The following is a 17,766-nucleotide window of genomic DNA, read 5'->3' as shown; positions in this document are numbered from 1 at the left end:
TTGTCTGTATAATTAATTTGAAAACAATAAATAATCGGCAAGTATTTTATTCAAAAATTTGTTTTTAAAAAAAATACATAAAATAAATAATGCGATATAATATTGAAAAGAAAAACTAAAATATTGTTAATAGATGTTTACATATTTTGTTAACAATGATATATATCTTGGAATTTCGTTATATCTGTCAATAATTTTTGTTCTGGCAAGGAAAAATATTTATATTGGTTTTTAATAATTACATACTTCAATACATAAGTTGTTTATAAACGGAAATTACAAAAACAATCAATACATACAAAAAAAAAAGAACCTATTAATAAATAATTAAATAATAGTTAGAACATAGTTGGACAAATTTCGGTGTATAATTATGTAAAAAATAAAATTGTCTAAATAAATATTGCTATTATTATACAAAGGTTAGGTTATGACACCATATGATCAATGATGGTTGGATTCAACCAAGTATCTGATATAGGAATTCCGTTGTATTTATAATTTTTAAAACCAGTTATATGATTTTTTCCTAAATACCAATCAACGACACTGTCGGTGAATGTACTATTAAATGTTTGCAATGTTTGTACACTTTGCTCATTGTCAAAGTCAACAAATACTTCAAAATTTAAACAATCTTTGGTGCAACATGTTTCATATTTCTTCGCATTGATCTCGTCGTGCGGTTGGTCAAATCTCAAAACCACTTGTTTACCTCGGAAACAACGAAACTGCTCCTTAGGAACACACCAATTAGTAGCCATTTTTCCACCCTTCTTTACTTTGAACATCACATACAAGTTTGTTTCAACCATAATATTTGATGTTAATATATCATTGAACTTGTCATTATTCAGTATATTCCTTAAAAATAAAAAAATATTAAACACATTTAGAAGATATATAATATGCACATCCATAGGAAATATACAATTTTTAAATTAAAATAAGATATTTAGGAAACAGCTAAAACAATTTTATGGAGATATTAGAGAATTGATGGTCATTGCCCAATTATTATTCATATATTATCACTATTCAATATAAGTATTAAGCCCAGATTAAGATCTCTAGAGCAAGGATCCGCAACCTTTTTACATATGCAGGCAATATTTTAATAAAATTTGCATTGAGAGTTGCATACAAAATTAAAATTTTAACATACAGTATACTGATATATTTACGGATAGCAACAATCATATTTGAGTTTAACATTACAAAGTTGTCCTCATAAACTAATTTTGAATTTACATTAGTAGAGAAAATTTAAAAATGTAAAAATAACTATTAATTAATTCTTGAGTGTAAAAGTATACAAATATTTAGTTGTTACCATTAAATATATTTGGAGGGCTGCAAGTTGCAGATGCCTGCACTAGAGTAAAGTGATATTTTATGAAAAAAACAAGACAGACAATTTTAGATCAACATTAAAAAAATAACCATAATTCTTTAATAATGTAGGTATAAATAAGGTATGTGGAAATGAGGCCATGCAGGTTCAAGAGCCATATCTGAAAATTTTGTGCTCATGGTCATCGGGATTTTTCTTTAAATTAACAATAAAACACAATGATAAAAATAATAATATAATAATAATATATTGTAATATCACAATAGGAAATTTCTGATTCCACCAAAATGATAATGATAAAAAAAACTGATACAAAAAAAAAATTCAAAAATATTATTTTTGCTTAACTGCATTGTTAGAATATTTCATATTTTCATCCAACTTCTTAAGTCTCTAGGAAAACCAATGTTTTAAATAAACCAATTTTAGTTTTTATAAAAAATTTAAAGTAAAACAAAAATTGACAAAAAGTTTTCTTTATAAGCATTTAATGTTTTTTTATTATTGTAAAATTTGTTATTGAACATATTATATTATTGAAAAAATCTTGTAGTTATGGTACATACTTGGAATTTAATGTTGAAAAAATATAAATTTTATAAACAAATGTATTATTATTGTTTTTTTTTTCAGATCTTAATTGTACCAATAATAATAATCTAGATACATTTGTTGCGGGCCTTGACGCTCTAGGCACCCTATTCGCTATAATTAATATAGAATATATTGACCTTAACGTTATTACGGTCTTGAACTCCGTATATGTAATTAAAATATTATAATGATTAAATATTAATTAAATATTATAATGATGAATATGTACTATCTGCACCTATCCATGTAATAAAACACTGGACAGGTACATGACTAGAAATCGTGGACACGATTCGCAATTCTAAGAATCGCTAATCGCTAATCTAAGAATTGGCAACAACAACCGAAAACACGAACACATACAAACTGCACGTGCCGCTACATCAAAGGAGCCGCCACCACTTATAAGGGAGCCCGTGGGACAGCCTGGGCAGATGTATCATAGCCACGGAGACCTGAGCAACTTCTCGTCACACGCGCACACGCTATTGTACTATTACTATATTTTCTGCTGAATAAACATAATTCTATAGTTCAATTTGGTACTTGTTGATTTGTCTCTAAAGCTTACGGCTTTTGGAGCCTTTGAAATTACGCACACAACACATTTAAATAACTTTCTACCAGATTTGAGATAAGAAAATAAAATTATAATTTCTTCAAAATCTGCTATATCTAATTATTATTTTTGATTCAAATTTCAATGATGTACTAGATTTTATAAGCCCGTGGCCAGACGTTAGATAAATAAACATACATATAGATTTTTTTTAATAAATAATTAGTATCAAGTATCATTAAGTATATATTGAATAGGTATTGTATTTATTGTACATACAATATATACTCAATACTATTACTAATACTTTATACTATAATTCCTTTATCAAAAAACGCATGATGTACAAAATATCACCATATGCTTACACGTGCTTGTTTAAACATTTTTTTACAGATTCTACCTATTAAAAAGAAAGTTAAAATATATGCATATATCTGTACATAATACACATATAAGTAGATAACCTGACTGACTAATCAACATACAGTCTAAACTATGATAGCTAGAGACTTGAAATTTGTATGGTACAACTGGTTATGACAACATTGGACGTAACAACAATATCGGCTAATACGCCTTAAAAATCTGGCCGCAACACACATTTTAATTGTATATTATTATTTTCATAAATTATCGTCAAATATTATCAGTGTAATTACCTACATAGATAGGGTACTTTCACACAGTTATTATGTATTATACAAGGTGCTTTTATGTGTTTGTAAAATAGCATCTAAGGTATCAACAAATATAATACACATACAGGATCTGATTAAGGAGTTGGACGCCTGTAGGTTAGGGTTGATTTGGCGCCCCAAATTTAACATTGGCCGATTGGAGCCCTTGTAGCCTACTCAGCCTATTGATTAATCAGGCTCCTGTACACATAGTACATATTATGAGATATTACCTACATTTTCATATTTTAGTCATGTTAGTGCAGTTGAACTTGTTCATTAAAACATTGAAATGAATAAACAAAACAAGATTATTGAACCGTAGACAAATTGTATAAATCAGTAAGTAGAGAATATTGTAAATTTTTCATTATTAAATAATATTGACAAATTTGACAAATAAATTCATTAAAACTCACTACACAAAATATGCTTTAAATGATAAATCAAAATAGCTAAAAATCACTAACTTTTTAAAATAATTGAGTAACTTTTAAATTTTGTTATTGATCACCACATTAATTGTATTTGAAAAAATTATTCATGTACATAATATGTATTTTAAATTCTAATTCTAAGTTGTAATAAAATAATATGTATGCATATGGCTGTTATTTAACATGTATGAATTATAAATATGTTAATAATATGTATGTATTTGAAAAATTTAATTAAAATTATAATAATATCGATGGCTAAGAGGCCAAAAGTTGTATGTCCATTTTTTCTCAAAATCGTTTTATTAGTCCATTGGGTTTATCTGGGTCGTCTTTATGATTTGGTAAAACATTATAAGTCAATATCATAAGTAAAACAGGTTTTATTTATACTTTAATTTTTGTGTTTTTAGTGCAAGATAGGTTTTTTTAGTGCACACATATAACAAGTCCTAATTTAATGAGACATACAATAAATATTTTAACATGATCTAAATATTAAGCGGACAAATATCACATGTCCGGACTTGTTACTTTTGTCAAAAATAATTCATTCAATTTTGGACGTGTAATGTCTTAGATAATATCGAATTTGTTTATCTATTTATAAAAAATGAATATGTCCGGACGTATTATTTTGTCGAAAAACTATTTTTAATCTATATCGTTTTAATCACTGATGATACGTCAATACGTCGATCCGTCGACACTGTCTTCATAATAATATTAGTATCGATAAGATTTTAATAATTATAATTTATAATCATTTGTATGACAATCGTGACATAATAATATTGACGTGTAGTTGCGTGTACAGTCTTGTGACTTGTGTGACTGAGTTTCCTATTTTATTTTAATTGATTAATAGTCAAACAATAAATTAGTTAAAAATTTAAATAATAACAATATTGTAATTATTATCATGAATTCCGGGCATTCTAGCAGTAGAGCTAAAAGGATGTTTAAAAGTAAAGTATACTTTTTATTATTATTTTTTATTTTTATAATATGCCAACAGTATTTTGATTTTGATTTTATGAGTAAATTATACTTTTTCTTTACCTAATTTTTGTATTTGTTATTATTACACTTGTATCTATTGAAGAATTGATAAAATAGAATAATATTCTTTTTAGGATTTGTCAATAAATTATTATGAATACAAATTATAACTATGGTAATGTATAATTATGTACGACATATATTTATATTTATTACTCTAAAGTCTAAATAATATGATATCATCAATTAGCCTAAAATATCATTAAGGGCGGGTTTTATTTGACTAAAAATTTTATGAAAAATGCTACTTTATTATTTTTCAATAAAAAATTCAATATTTTTTTTATTTTTAAATTTTTTACTGCAATTATATAAACATATTGAATTTTGTATATCAAAAAATTAATCTTAAGTACATAATATTATGATTAACTATTTATATAATTAATTAATTATAGTTTATATTAAATTAACAACTTTTAATAATAATAATAATATGTCCATCAAAACCTTATATGTCCACGGTAAAATATATTATAATTGCCATTCATAACAAGTCCCATTTAAATTTGAAAGAAACATTATAATTACGTCTGAAAAAAATGTTAAGACCTAAAAGTAATAATTTATGTTTTCTACAGAATATTTTACAAATAAATCAATTGCAATACCGAAAAACAAAAATCTACAGCAAAAATTATTTGGTGTACAATAATTTAAAATCTTAAAACTGCTCTCCTGTAAAATTTAGTGTTTGGGACATACAACTTTTGGCCTCTTAGCCATCGATATACTTGTGTGGTTTAAAAATGCATTGTACGAATAAAATACGAGAGTATAATTTATTACATAATAAAAAAAAATATCAAATTTGGTAATAATGACATATTTTATAGTACTTTGATCGTCGTTGTAGATGATACTGACTGTATTTTGTAGTATACAATAATGTAAGATGTATTATGTATACCTATATATTATATCATTTATACATTGCATGGTTGCCATTAAGCCTTTACTTAAGTAAATAAAAAAAAAATTAAATAGATAAATAAATAATTGCAGGTAATAATAGAATGACTCACATTCATATGTATGTTATTTGTATACTATCACTGTTTATAAATACTTAAAAATATGTTTCAATAAATACATTATCAATAAAATAAAGAAATTGCAAAAAGTGGTGTTTTTAAATCTTAAAATCAAATACTTATAAGAATAATTATAACCAAGGTTCGGGACTTATAGCAACTGCATACATTTTATTTATTGTAAAATGTAGCAGAGTGCAAAATAAATTAATTTCTCAATGCCGTGATACCAAATCTAAAAATTGAATGTGCATATTTTTGCATATTTCATAAATTTTGCCGGAAACTGCTTATTTTTATTTTATTGTGCTTAATTTGTATATTTTAGAAAATTTTTCGAAATTTCAACTTCACAAATTTCACCCGATCTAAAAAAGAAAATAGTAATGCAACTTACTCGCAGTCTTATGTACCTATTTGCTATATACAACTCACAACTCCTTATAATTTTCGTGGTTTGAAAATATTATGAAGGCCTGATTGCCTGTATCGTTACATATCATATAATATGTTGCGATACGAATGATACAATAATTTTAATATATAGCAGTTATTAAATGTTTTTTGAAACTAAAAGTATTCCCGGTAAATGTAAAATCATTTATTTATTGATTTAAATGAAAAATTTAATTTTTAATTTTTCCCATCTATATATAGTTGACAAATAAAATTCAAAAAACTCGGAAATTTAAGAAACAAGTTAACAATCAGTTATTTTTAAAAAAATTTTATATTAAGTACATTAATTGTAATTAATAATTATTAATAAAATAATAAATAATAATAAGTATATTAAATGCATATTTTTAATTTTTTTATGCATATTTTAGGGTTTTTAAGTGCATATTTTAGCGCTTATTATTGTGTTTTTAAGTGCTATAAGTCCCGAACTCTGGTTATAACAGTAGTTTCTTTTATAATTTGCTGCATCATCTTAATTCTAAACATAGTTTGACGCATAAAGTCAACACCTATCTGAAAGATATTAGATTAACGTTAGCTTTTTAGTATTTGTTGAATTGTTATATAGTGTTTTTGTGCTTACATCAAAAATATGCCCAGAATTAAGCAGTGGTGAATCATAAAATGTATTGATATTTTTCCATTATCCTAACTACATAGTCCCTATTACTTTATCCCGACTACTAAACACGAACTAAGTGCCAGAGTATGGTAATATATCTAGTAATAATAAATAGGTAAATCCTAATACATAATATATCTAAAATATCTAAAATATCTAAAATAGCATGTTCATGCCTACATTCAATACAATAACAACTAGTTGTCACTCATCATCTTAGGGGAAATAATAGTATTTATAGTACCTATAAATATTCCAACAGACAGTTCTCAAAAATACAGTAACAACATTGGTGGGTGGTATTGGTACATATTATTTTCATACAGATAATGGTTAACATTTCTTCAAGTTTATCTTAAAATATAATATTACTAAGTATATTATAAAAAGTATAAATTACCACTTAATATAATTTAAGCTGACTACTCTAAGAGACAATATATACATGGAACCACTTTATACCCCCTCTCTCATCTAGGACTGAATAATATAAAATAATTTACTACATCAGGAATGTTAAGCCTACTTTTAAATATGAATCATAACCTAACACAATTTTTTCACATATATAATTTTGAAGTCTTATTTTTAAGCCTTATCATTGCATAAAAAATAATTTTTACATGTAGGGTTTCAATCTTCGTATTGTTAATTGTTAATATAATTAAATATAATTTGAGAGTCAAATTTGATGAGGCTTTTAATATTGGTACCATTTGTTCAGTTTTATTTTATTGTTTCCACTTATAACATTAAGATATTATTAACTATAAGTATAATAAGTACTCACCTAAATACATTATCTATGTGCTGCCTAGAAGAATGTTGTTTTTCAGAATGTGAATAACTTAATTCTGGTACATTTATATTGAATACAGTCAAAGGATTAAGTACACTTGAACCAATTAATATAACGACTGATTCTATATGGTTTTCCACACGATTAAGAAATTCATTTTCAATGCACTGAAAAAAAAAATATATATAAATAATAGTAGGTATATTAAATAAATTCAATAATTTTAAGTAATTAAAGCAATAGGAATCAAATCAACCAAGTGTAGATTGTAGGTACATCAGTATGTATATATTATACACAGTTCCAAAAAGATTTTGTCTTTTAATTTATTAAAATATAGTAGGTAGGTATAAATGATTACCTTAAAAACTGTCTCAAGACTTATTATAGCATCTGAAACTTTCTTATAATATTTCTCTGACTCCAGTCTGTATTTTTTTTTCAAATTACAGCGATTACTTTCCTGCTTCAGGAAAAAAAAATAACTTAATATTATTTAAGACCTTGAATTGGATCTGACATTATAATAATCTAATAATAGTGTTATGAGCAACTCAAAACAGAATTGTCTTCAGAACTTACCTCTAAGTTCAGTTCTTTGTATTTTTGTACATATAACTTCAAACGGTCGTACGGATAAGGAATGAGTTGCTTTTCATAGACCAAATATTTTATAAGCGTTGTGATTAAGCTGGAAAACGATTGAGGTGTCATGATGTCGGACAAGTGGACGCATACATCACAAGTTGCCATGGTAGTACTAATCCCGCGAAATCCTGTGAAACACAATGTCCGTAAAATATGTATCGCCTAATCGAAACTCGATCGGTCTGACCACAATCTTACTGACTAGAATCAAAAATCTCCAAACCGTATTGAAACTGTATCGCAACTGTTCGCACAACGATAAAACGAAAAACGATTTCGACTAAAACCGAAACGCATCTAGGAAGTTCACGATGATAATGCGGTTGAATACCAATGGCGTAACTACTTAAAACATGTGGCAATTACTTCAGTTACTAGGTCAAACAATATAATATTGCTTCAATAATTAAGTGGCATCTTGTGAATTACATTCAAAATTTACACTTATCAGAAAAACGTAACGTTCAAGTTCGTAATCGCAGTGATAATAATCATGTTATTTTATCAGCGTCAGCAGTCTAACGTGTCCATAGACCTTGTAAGGTCCATAAACGTGTCACGTCCGCGAACAAGGCAGCCATTTTTCTTCCACGAAACGTTGCGGTCGTCATTATCGGTTCGTGCTCCCGCCGTTTGGGCGGCAAGCTGACATTATTCGAAATTTAGGCGGGTTTTTCGATAACGTTTAAAACTGTCGAACCTCTTCAACAGCAAGACTGCGATGAAACAAATTAGACAAATAACTCAACTAAAGCGGCCTTAGTTATGCCATTATGCTTGTTGAACGATAAGTAAACATACAATTATTTGTACAACAATTTGTTGTTTTGTATTTGTACTTAAAAAAAATGCTCACTCTTATTTATTAAAACGTAAAAAGTAGTAAAAAGAAGTTTATAAGACCAACTGTAAAAATGTATATAATATTTTCAGAACAGAATCTAACTTATTTTAATATATTTAAAAGTTTAAAATTTATTTAATATTAAACAAAACCTGAGATCTGAGTGGACGAGTTATTTTATTTGATGAATTACATACTGTTTTAAATATTTTTCTACTTATTTTAGTACGTGGTACATGGTTATTGTGTATAAATAAATTATTGTACTAAATATTATACTTGAAGTTAATACAAAAATAATAATAATCACAGAAATAAATGAATTCTTACATATAGGTACGACAAAATGCGCAGTACTTAATTAATGACGAACAGAAAATTATTTTTTTTACAAGTACCCAGGCATGCAGCACGCCAGCACACTGCAAAATGCACTCACATACCTTGCGCTGAAAAATCTCAATTAACACAACACATGTACCACCTATATTACTTTTTACTATATTCGGTACTAGCTGCCCGACCTTCCACCGGAAGAAGTTATTTTTTTATAATTTAATTTAAAAACATAAGACTATTTTTTGGCTATACAAATAATACAACGATTATAAAATAAAAAAAATAAAAAAATAAAACATCGTTATCGGTGAATATCTGAAAATAATTGGTAATTAGTTAATTATTATTATTATTATAATGAGGGTTCAAAACCGGTTTCCTTCTTCTCCAAAATCAAGTTAGATTCTTATATATATAGATGATATAAAGATAGGCAAAGTAAAACAAAACGATTCCTATTAAAATGTTCGAACAATTTAAAGACAAGATTTTTATCTGAATCTGAATTAGAAGTAACTTGAACAGATATATATATATTGATTATTCACGAAACTATTTTCTTATTTTGCTGTAATTCGAAAACGAATAATGGTACTTACAAATTTGATATTTACACTAAATGTTTATTTTATCAAAACATTTTGACACGTCTTCAGTTGTGTATAGACATTTGAAATTTTACGTTTTTATTCTTATTTTATTCTTATTTTATTCTTATTTTATTCTTACATTATCAGGGCACTGGAAACGTCTATAAAACAACTGAAGAATCCGTCCACGCGAATGTATCCTCAATTGTGAGATGCGTGCGTGTAACAACGAGTGCACGCGATTCATCCACCTCAACAGTAACACGGCCGCATTTAGCTCCAGTCTCGGCACGGACAACGGTTTAAGTAGAGCTAATTTTGTTTTCGACCCGACCAAAATGACTGATGAAGCACGGGGGGCGTAATGGATTCGCAGAAATACGAGAGGCGCATAACCGTGTTGCGACGCATCGCAGAATCAGTATAACGAGCATTGAGCACCGAACTCTGTACATCGGTTTGTTAACATCATTAAGCTGGAGATGTTTTGTCATATAAGCAAATCTTTCGACCACTACTCTTGTATTCAGTTTCCTGTGAGGGGAAACTGTGTGCTAAAACCTACAAACACAAAATACAAGTAATTCAATCCAAAGTTCTGAGGACGATATCCAATGCTCCATGATTTGTTAGCAATGAGGCACATAACAAAGGCCTAAAATTAGCCACAATAACAGAGTACATAAAAAAATTAACAACAAACATCTTCAACCACATCAATTTACTCGCAGTGCGAAATTTTACTATCCTTCTTCTATACGCCGATTCAAGCGTGGACTCCCCACTCCCACACGACCTTTTATTATAATTTAATTATCTTAATAATTGTAATTACATTTAAACATATTAATATTATTTTATTACTAACGTTATAGTTAAAATACCTTCCATTGTCAAACATTATAATAATATCATCCTTACTGACTTATGATAATATTATTATTATTGTTATCTTTTTTCCTAATGTTAAAAATATGTAACTATGTTAGCAATACGTTTAGTTGACTTAATGTCAGGGAAACTTCATACAATTATAAAAAACAAAAAATGAATAATACTAAGTACGTTTTATTATTTATAAGAAATTGTCACTTGACTCAATCCTGACTACCGTTCCTTATACAACTATGAATTTTCTGATGACAAAATTCATTCCTTAAACTCCAGTATGGATAAATAATCCATTAAAAACATTTTCAGAGCAGCAATTCGTTCTGCATTTACACTGTGCACTCATTTACTTTCCATTAGTTTTGTTAGGTAGGCCTGTATGTTCTACGCCTAAGTTTAACAATCTTTTAACCTTTTCAGATTAATAAACTTTAATTTTAAACTATATTATACCACGGATTATATTAATGTATAATCTGTGCTTTTACCATGAATGATAAATCAATATTCATTCAATGTAAATTGATATACGTGTTGTCATGATGATCAAAGTGTGTAGAGTAAAAATTTACACTTAATAAACTTATAACATAGTGATATGTAACTCATCAATAATTATAATATGTTTATTAACAAAAATCATTTATGACACAATGAAAATTATTTTCATTTTATTAATGTCAATCAAAGTGGCATATTTATTTAAACCTCTTGGGCTAAATTCGACTTATAACAGCAACACAGGACTTGTGTTTAATGGTCAAAAATATAATCCTGAGGAATATCCATACGTAGTAACTATTAAAATAAATTCACGTATTAAGATGACACATGGGATTTGCACAGGTACTTTGATAAAACCATTGTACGTACTAACTGCTGCCCACTGTACGTGGGATACAATACCATCACAGTACCAAGTGAGTATACGTTAGCAGTATTTCTATTATAATTAACGAACTATAGTCCAGAAGTATTCAAACTGCCCGTTGCAGCTCCTATTGGTGTAGTGAGAGTTGGCTAAGGGAGCTGCATCAAAGAACCAGAAACCGAAATTTATGTAGGTGATAGCCAATATAGCCATAGATATAAACTTATAGTGAATATAAATATTATCATTATAGCGATTATGGACACGATAACGAAACACACGTGATAATTTCAATTAGTTTCATTTCTAGTACTAATATAATATCTGTAAAATATTGTGAACACACCTTAGCCCTTAGGGCCACGGAATGAAAAAATTTGAATACCTCTGAACTATACATTACATCATCCATAAATACAAATTTAAATACATGGTTACTAATGTTACAATGTCTATGATTAGGTATATGCTGGACCTATTTTAGACCCTGAAGATTTTGGACGGGTATCCAAAATCCACATTCCCAAGAAATATAAAATACACAGGCTAAACAGTAAACCTAGGACGGGAGACATAAGTTTGCTTAAAGTAAGGTCTTAGAGTGCTATTTTTTTGTTAAACAATGAATATTGGCTGTTTGCCTGTTTATCCGTATTTAGCCGTCCATAAAGAAATTACACTCTTGCAAGCAATAGCATAACCAGAGTTAACCTCCAACTACTCCATATTGTAGTCATGTTTACTGTACGACAGTGGTCATCAAACTATGGGTCACAACCCAATTTTGGGTAGCGTAAAGATTTAAGATTGAGTCGCGATAACTGTCTTAGTCTACTGTTTAAAATTTAAAAAATCCAAATTTATATATTTATAAACCTCTATGTATAAAAGAAAGTTACTTTAGCAATCATAAACGCAGAGCCGAACCTATTTCAGTTATCGAATTGAAATTTTGAAGATGGATTTAAAATATAATGTCAAGTTACACTAAGAATGGATTTTTCAAAATTTTGATTTTAAAGGGTTGAAATCTGCAAAAATAAATTGTTTACTTAGAGTTTTATGGAAAACACCGAATACCTCAATTATACGAATGGGGTTAACAAAAAAAAAATAATACTCTGCTTATCGATATGCGATAAACTTGTTTAAATATACAAATTATAATAATAACTATTGAATCATTTTTTAACAACAATATAGAATCATCAGAATCATTTGTAAATATTATTATTATTATAATTATAATTATTTTTTGAAAAGATTTTTTGAAATTTGACCTCGAAGGGGATAAAACGGGTTTTTTTATATAGCTATATATAATACAATGGCAACGCCGTGACGGGACAGCTAGTATTATATTATGGGTATAAATGTTGGGCATGACTCAAAAAAATTATTTCATATGACATCGGATAAAATAATTTTAGAGTAAACAATACAATTCAATTTTATATTTGTAGAATTTAAGAATGGTACTTAAAGCTGGGTAAAATAACGCGAGTTATCACTAAGCCTTAATCGATAAAAAATTCGGTTATTTATCTATAAATTGGATATATTATTTTCATAAATTACTGCTTTGTCGTCGTGTTCAGAGTGAATATCGATGTATTATAAATTATAAATGTTAGTTGCGTTCAGTCTAGTGATCTAGCCGTATTAAAGAAGTGTGGTCTAAGTTCTTTTTCCTAACATATAATTATTTTGGATAAATTTGTTATTCGGAAAAGTGGCGGTAGAGTGGGTGATGAAAAGGCTTACATATCTCATTAATTTTCGTTTGTATTATTACGGGGACTTTTTTTCTGTATCATAACATTTATATTTTTTTTGTTATTACATAAAATGACATAATAAAAATTATATAGAAAAATTTTAATTTTAATTTATTCTGTTATAAAAGCATTTCTATAACGGTATACCAAGACATTAAGCAATTTTAACTTTTTTTGGGTTAACAAAGCTGGCATTGATCGCATTAACTGTGTAGTAAATAAAATCTGTCAAAAATCGAGTTTGAAGACCACTGATGTACGGGATGTAACTGCAAATGACCTGACGAAGTAAAAATTAAAAATGGATACTAGTTTAAAGAATGAAAAAAATTATGAATATTATATGGACGATAATTAATTAAAAATTAACTTATGTTACCAAAAATTATATTTTGAAAACAGTTATTACGTTAGCAAACAGAAGAATTAAAAAAAAAAATTGTTACAAACTAATCAACTGAAATAATAAATAAACCTTCTTGGATAAATAATTATTTCACTCCTGAGTTCATTTTCAAATAGTAGCATAATTATAGGTGAAGGAGATATGTGGGCTGGACTCCCCCCCCCCACAGGTATTTCTTTTTGGAATTGATTGCCGTATCAATCTAATTTTTTTAACCATATTTAAGTACTTATTTCACTATACATATTACAATTTACAGGTATTAAGTAATATAGTTTATTTTATAGGAATAATTTATGAAAATCTGAATCCCCTATTCTAGCCGTATAAAGTACATAACTAAAATAATGTTACTGCGTAATAAACACTTATCACTATTGCACAGATATATTGAAATGCGGCATATACCATTAATGCAGCTAGCTTTCAAGCGATTATTGTAAATTTTTTTGTAAACCTATGTACTTCACCGAGAACATCACATGAACGATGATCCAATCAGAATTTGTCGGTCATATTGCTCTGCCACACTCTGTACCTAACTACCAAGGGTGGACCGAGATCCATTCTACGCACTATTATTGAAAAAAAATCGGTCCTATATCCTATTAAAACCTACAATTTTAGACTTTGGTACTTCACCAATCACAATGATAAATTAATAAACGGGTGATAAATGTATTTAAAATTAAAATTTGTTTGAGGCAATATTAATTGTTTATTATTTATATTGTATTTAAAATCGTTAATCATAGATGATATCTAGAGTACAATGCCTTAAAAAATGCATTTTAACTGCAACAATGTCCTCAAAAATGACCAAAAAATTGTTTTAACATTTCTTGAATATGAACAAAAACATGAACTTAACGATTTAAACTCGATTATCATGTAACACCGGCTAACCAATTAGTTGTTAGTGATTAGTTTATAAAAATCATAACTAGTACAATCAACGTATGATGAATAGTTGAAGCGTAAATTTTGAAATTCCCAATTAAATTAAATCCAAAATATAAATATCTGTACATAAATCATGTATAAACGTGCAATAAGAATCAATAAAAATTACTTGAAAATTATAACGATTATTGCTGAATAAACACTAATAAAAATGCAAAAAAAAGTTAAATAGTTTTAAATTCTTTGATGTACTAGTATGAAAGGGATTTTGTACTCGAAAAGCATTGGCGGGAAGTTTCCAAAAAATAATGCATTTTGCATTTAAGTACGGACCCTATATGGTTATAACTGAAAAGCATTTAAGGTTGAGTTGAGTGGAGTGGATTATGTTGGTTTACTGCAAAGGTGTACTAAATAGATTAATAGAAGAGGTCCTACAAAAATTGTCAACAGTAATAATATTATACCATGTGGATTATTTTGTACCAGCCCGGGGTACATTAGATGACTCCGGCCCACTGTGCAATTGCACAGTGGCACAGTGACCCAGTCTAACTACAGTACCTATATGGGTACTACATATAATATAGAGTATCGTGTGTAACCGAAATTCTTATAATATAATCAATATATTATGTATATGCCAAATACCACTCGCTCACTCACTCATTTATCGTTACATTTCAAAAACTACAAAACATATGGACTTGAAAATGGAATAGTAGTTCCTCCTAATGATCTATATATGCAATAAGAAAGGATTTTATAATATTCGCATTTTGAAGAGGTAATTGTAGAAATTACTATTATTATTTTCTTTTTTACGAATGGTTACCATTTGTTACTCAAGCAGATCAGATACAAGCATACATCAAATTGTCATGCTTATGACCTAGGATAAAGAATTATATAATATATATATATATCATAAAACCAAAAGTATGTGTGCAGCATATATTCGTTCAAACGTGTCAATAACATTGGTTCATTGATATGCACATCTCTGTTTATGAATTCTGGTTACTCATATGCTATTTGAATGTCTCATTTGCAGTAATATATATTACTTCTAAAAAGTTACTGCTATATAAATCAATAGCGTTTTATCCTTGCTACATAAATATTTTGATTCTTCATTAAGTAAATTGAATGTTATTATGTTTATAATTTATAACATACTATTAAAGGTGGGCACTATTAATTAACTATTCTACTGCATAATATACCAAAATATTTACTTCATGTACATACTCGTATTTTTGCATTTGAATATATTATGATACAGTATTAGTATTATTATTTTATTCAGCTTAAACGCCCATTCAAAAATGTTAAGAAATATATACAAATTGGTGGAAACAAAAAAGAATTTGCAGACCTCAACGCCATAGAATGTATTTTAATTGGATTTGGTGGTATGGATACAAAGGGCACATTAAACCCAGCAGGAGCTATGATGACCACTAAGGTCAGACATGGTCAAGCAGCTTGTAAAAATCCTAATAAGTAATAAACACAAATAATTCAGTTATTATTTGTGGATCTTATAACTGATGATTACATTATCTGATTATTTTTTTAGCATGGGCACAAGGTGGGCAGAATATTTATGTGCGATTACCCCATTCCCGTCGATGGTATGTAAAGGAGACAGCGGTGGTCCAATGATTTGCAATGGAAAGCTCTATGGATCATGTAGTTATTATTATAATTACTCAGCTCCGGACATAAAAGGTGCTGATAGCATGATGAGATGTGGAGGTCCTAATATGCAGACTGTACACGTGTTCCTAAGCTATCATTCAAAATGGATAAATTCTATAATAGAAAAGAAAAAGAAAAAGAATTCCGGGAGTATGCTTAATGCACACCTTACATTGCACACAATCATAGCACTATTAATGTATGGAGTGTTGACTAGTATTTTAAAATAACAAAATGTAAGACATATTTTTATCAAACAAAATCGTGTTTTCAAGACGTATTTGTATCAGTCTGGTCCAGTAATTTCTAGGTCTTACTTATTAATTTGAAACAAAATGGGTACTTACTACCTTTTTTTATTCTGTTACCTAAACGTAAAATGTAAAAATTAGCTGCATAGTTAAATACAATATATAGTCAATATATCATATTAGTTCCTACCTTATTCTGTATGAATTAATAATGTATGGATTGCAATATGATATACATTGGTCTTGAGTGTTATCCGTTTTAAAACAGCGTAATTTTTCTATGTATCACATGAATATCGATTACCCAGAGAATTCAAAATGTAGAAAATACGTGCGTATCTTAAAATCGTTAAATTTGAAGACTGATATATTTAGCTAGGTCACTCATAACTAGGTTTGTCCGGTCAAAATCCGAAATATGACATTTTGCCCAAGGGTTGTGGGCAGTTCTCGTTTTGCCTGGGCGTTTTTTTTCCCTGAGACTTGCCCGATTTCGACTTTTGCCTGTAACAAATATATATATTATGATATATTATAACGTGATATATTATAAATGAATTCGTACACATAGGAACGACAAAATGCGCAGTTCTTAATTCATAACGAACAGAATATTACTTTTTTTACAAGTACCCAGGCATGCAGCACACTATAAAATGCACTCACATACCTTGTGCTGAAAAATCTCAATTAACACAACACATGTACCTATATTACTATATTAGGTAACGTACATGTCCCCAGCCCCACCCAATAAAAATGTTTACATTTTTTTCAACTCAACATTTAGCAGAATATATAGATATATATAGATATATATAGATAGGCAAAGTAAAACAAAACGAATCTTATTAAAATGCTTGAACCATAGGCGTGCGCAGACTTTATTCGCAGGTTATGCAATAAGGAAAATAGGGCCCCCTCACAAATTCTAATCT

The 17,766-nt window shown here is 28.1% G+C and overlaps 2 protein-coding genes and 1 long non-coding RNA gene across 7 annotated transcripts; 1 reads left to right on the top strand and 2 right to left on the bottom strand.

The window, feature by feature from the left end:
- Positions 1–34: 34 nt before the first annotated feature.
- Positions 35–8,849, bottom strand: LOC111030247. 5 transcript variants are annotated; one of them, XM_022309659.1, is made up of 5 exons: positions 8,439–8,849; positions 8,186–8,379; positions 7,965–8,069; positions 7,595–7,770; positions 35–864 (listed from the first exon to the last, which is right to left on the bottom strand). In XM_022309659.1, exons 2-5 carry the CDS (start codon positions 8,354–8,356, stop codon positions 429–431), a joined length of 888 nt encoding a protein of 295 aa, XP_022165351.1. In that variant the 5' UTR covers positions 8,357–8,379; positions 8,439–8,849; the 3' UTR covers positions 35–428. The 5 variants fall into 5 exon arrangements, with proteins under 5 accessions (XP_022165351.1, XP_022165349.1, XP_022165348.1 ...); XM_022309657.1 differs by having other exon boundaries at positions 8,450–8,848; XM_022309656.1 differs by having other exon boundaries at positions 8,454–8,848.
- Positions 8,850–11,739: 2,890 nt separating this feature from the next.
- Positions 11,740–16,737, top strand: LOC111030242 (arginine esterase-like). The gene is made up of 5 exons (XM_022309651.1): positions 11,740–11,835; positions 12,249–12,374; positions 16,183–16,379; positions 16,456–16,568; positions 16,649–16,737. Exons 1-5 carry the CDS (start codon positions 11,740–11,742, stop codon positions 16,735–16,737), a joined length of 621 nt encoding a protein of 206 aa, XP_022165343.1.
- A 34-nt stretch (positions 16,738–16,771) lies between these two features.
- Positions 16,772–17,328, bottom strand: LOC111030248. The gene is made up of 2 exons (XR_002604083.1): positions 17,019–17,328; positions 16,772–16,945 (listed from the first exon to the last, which is right to left on the bottom strand). It is a non-coding gene; the product is annotated as an uncharacterized LOC111030248 (long non-coding RNA).
- Between the last annotated feature and the right edge of the window lie 438 nt (positions 17,329–17,766).

The sequence above is a fragment of the Myzus persicae genome, unplaced genomic scaffold, assembly GCF_001856785.1.
Source record: "Myzus persicae strain clone G006 unplaced genomic scaffold, MPER_G0061.0, whole genome shotgun sequence".
In the NCBI taxonomy this organism is placed as follows: Eukaryota; Metazoa; Arthropoda; class Insecta; order Hemiptera; family Aphididae; genus Myzus; species Myzus persicae.
The sequence above is the reverse complement of the archived record's forward strand: the minus strand, read 5'-3'. Positions and strand labels throughout refer to the sequence as shown.

Excerpts from the sequence above, each read along its gene's own strand:
- LOC111030242 (XM_022309651.1), top strand. The coding sequence starts at position 11,740 with ATGACACATGGGATTTGCACAGGTACTTTGATAAAACCATTGTACGTA. Across the intron at positions 11,836-12,248 it reads CAATACCATCACAGTACCAA|GTATATGCTGGACCTATTTT; the intron begins GTGAGTATACGT and ends GTCTATGATTAG. Across the intron at positions 12,375-16,182 it reads GAGACATAAGTTTGCTTAAA|CTTAAACGCCCATTCAAAAA; the intron begins GTAAGGTCTTAG and ends TATTTTATTCAG.
- LOC111030247 (XM_022309659.1), bottom strand. The coding sequence starts at position 8,356 with ATGGCAACTTGTGATGTATGCGTCCACTTGTCCGACATCATGACACCT. Across the intron at positions 8,070-8,185 it reads ACAAAGAACTGAACTTAGAG|CAGGAAAGTAATCGCTGTAA; the intron begins GTAAGTTCTGAA and ends TTTTTCCTGAAG. Across the intron at positions 865-7,594 it reads CACATAGATAATGTATTTAG|GAATATACTGAATAATGACA; the intron begins GTGAGTACTTAT and ends TTTATTTTTAAG.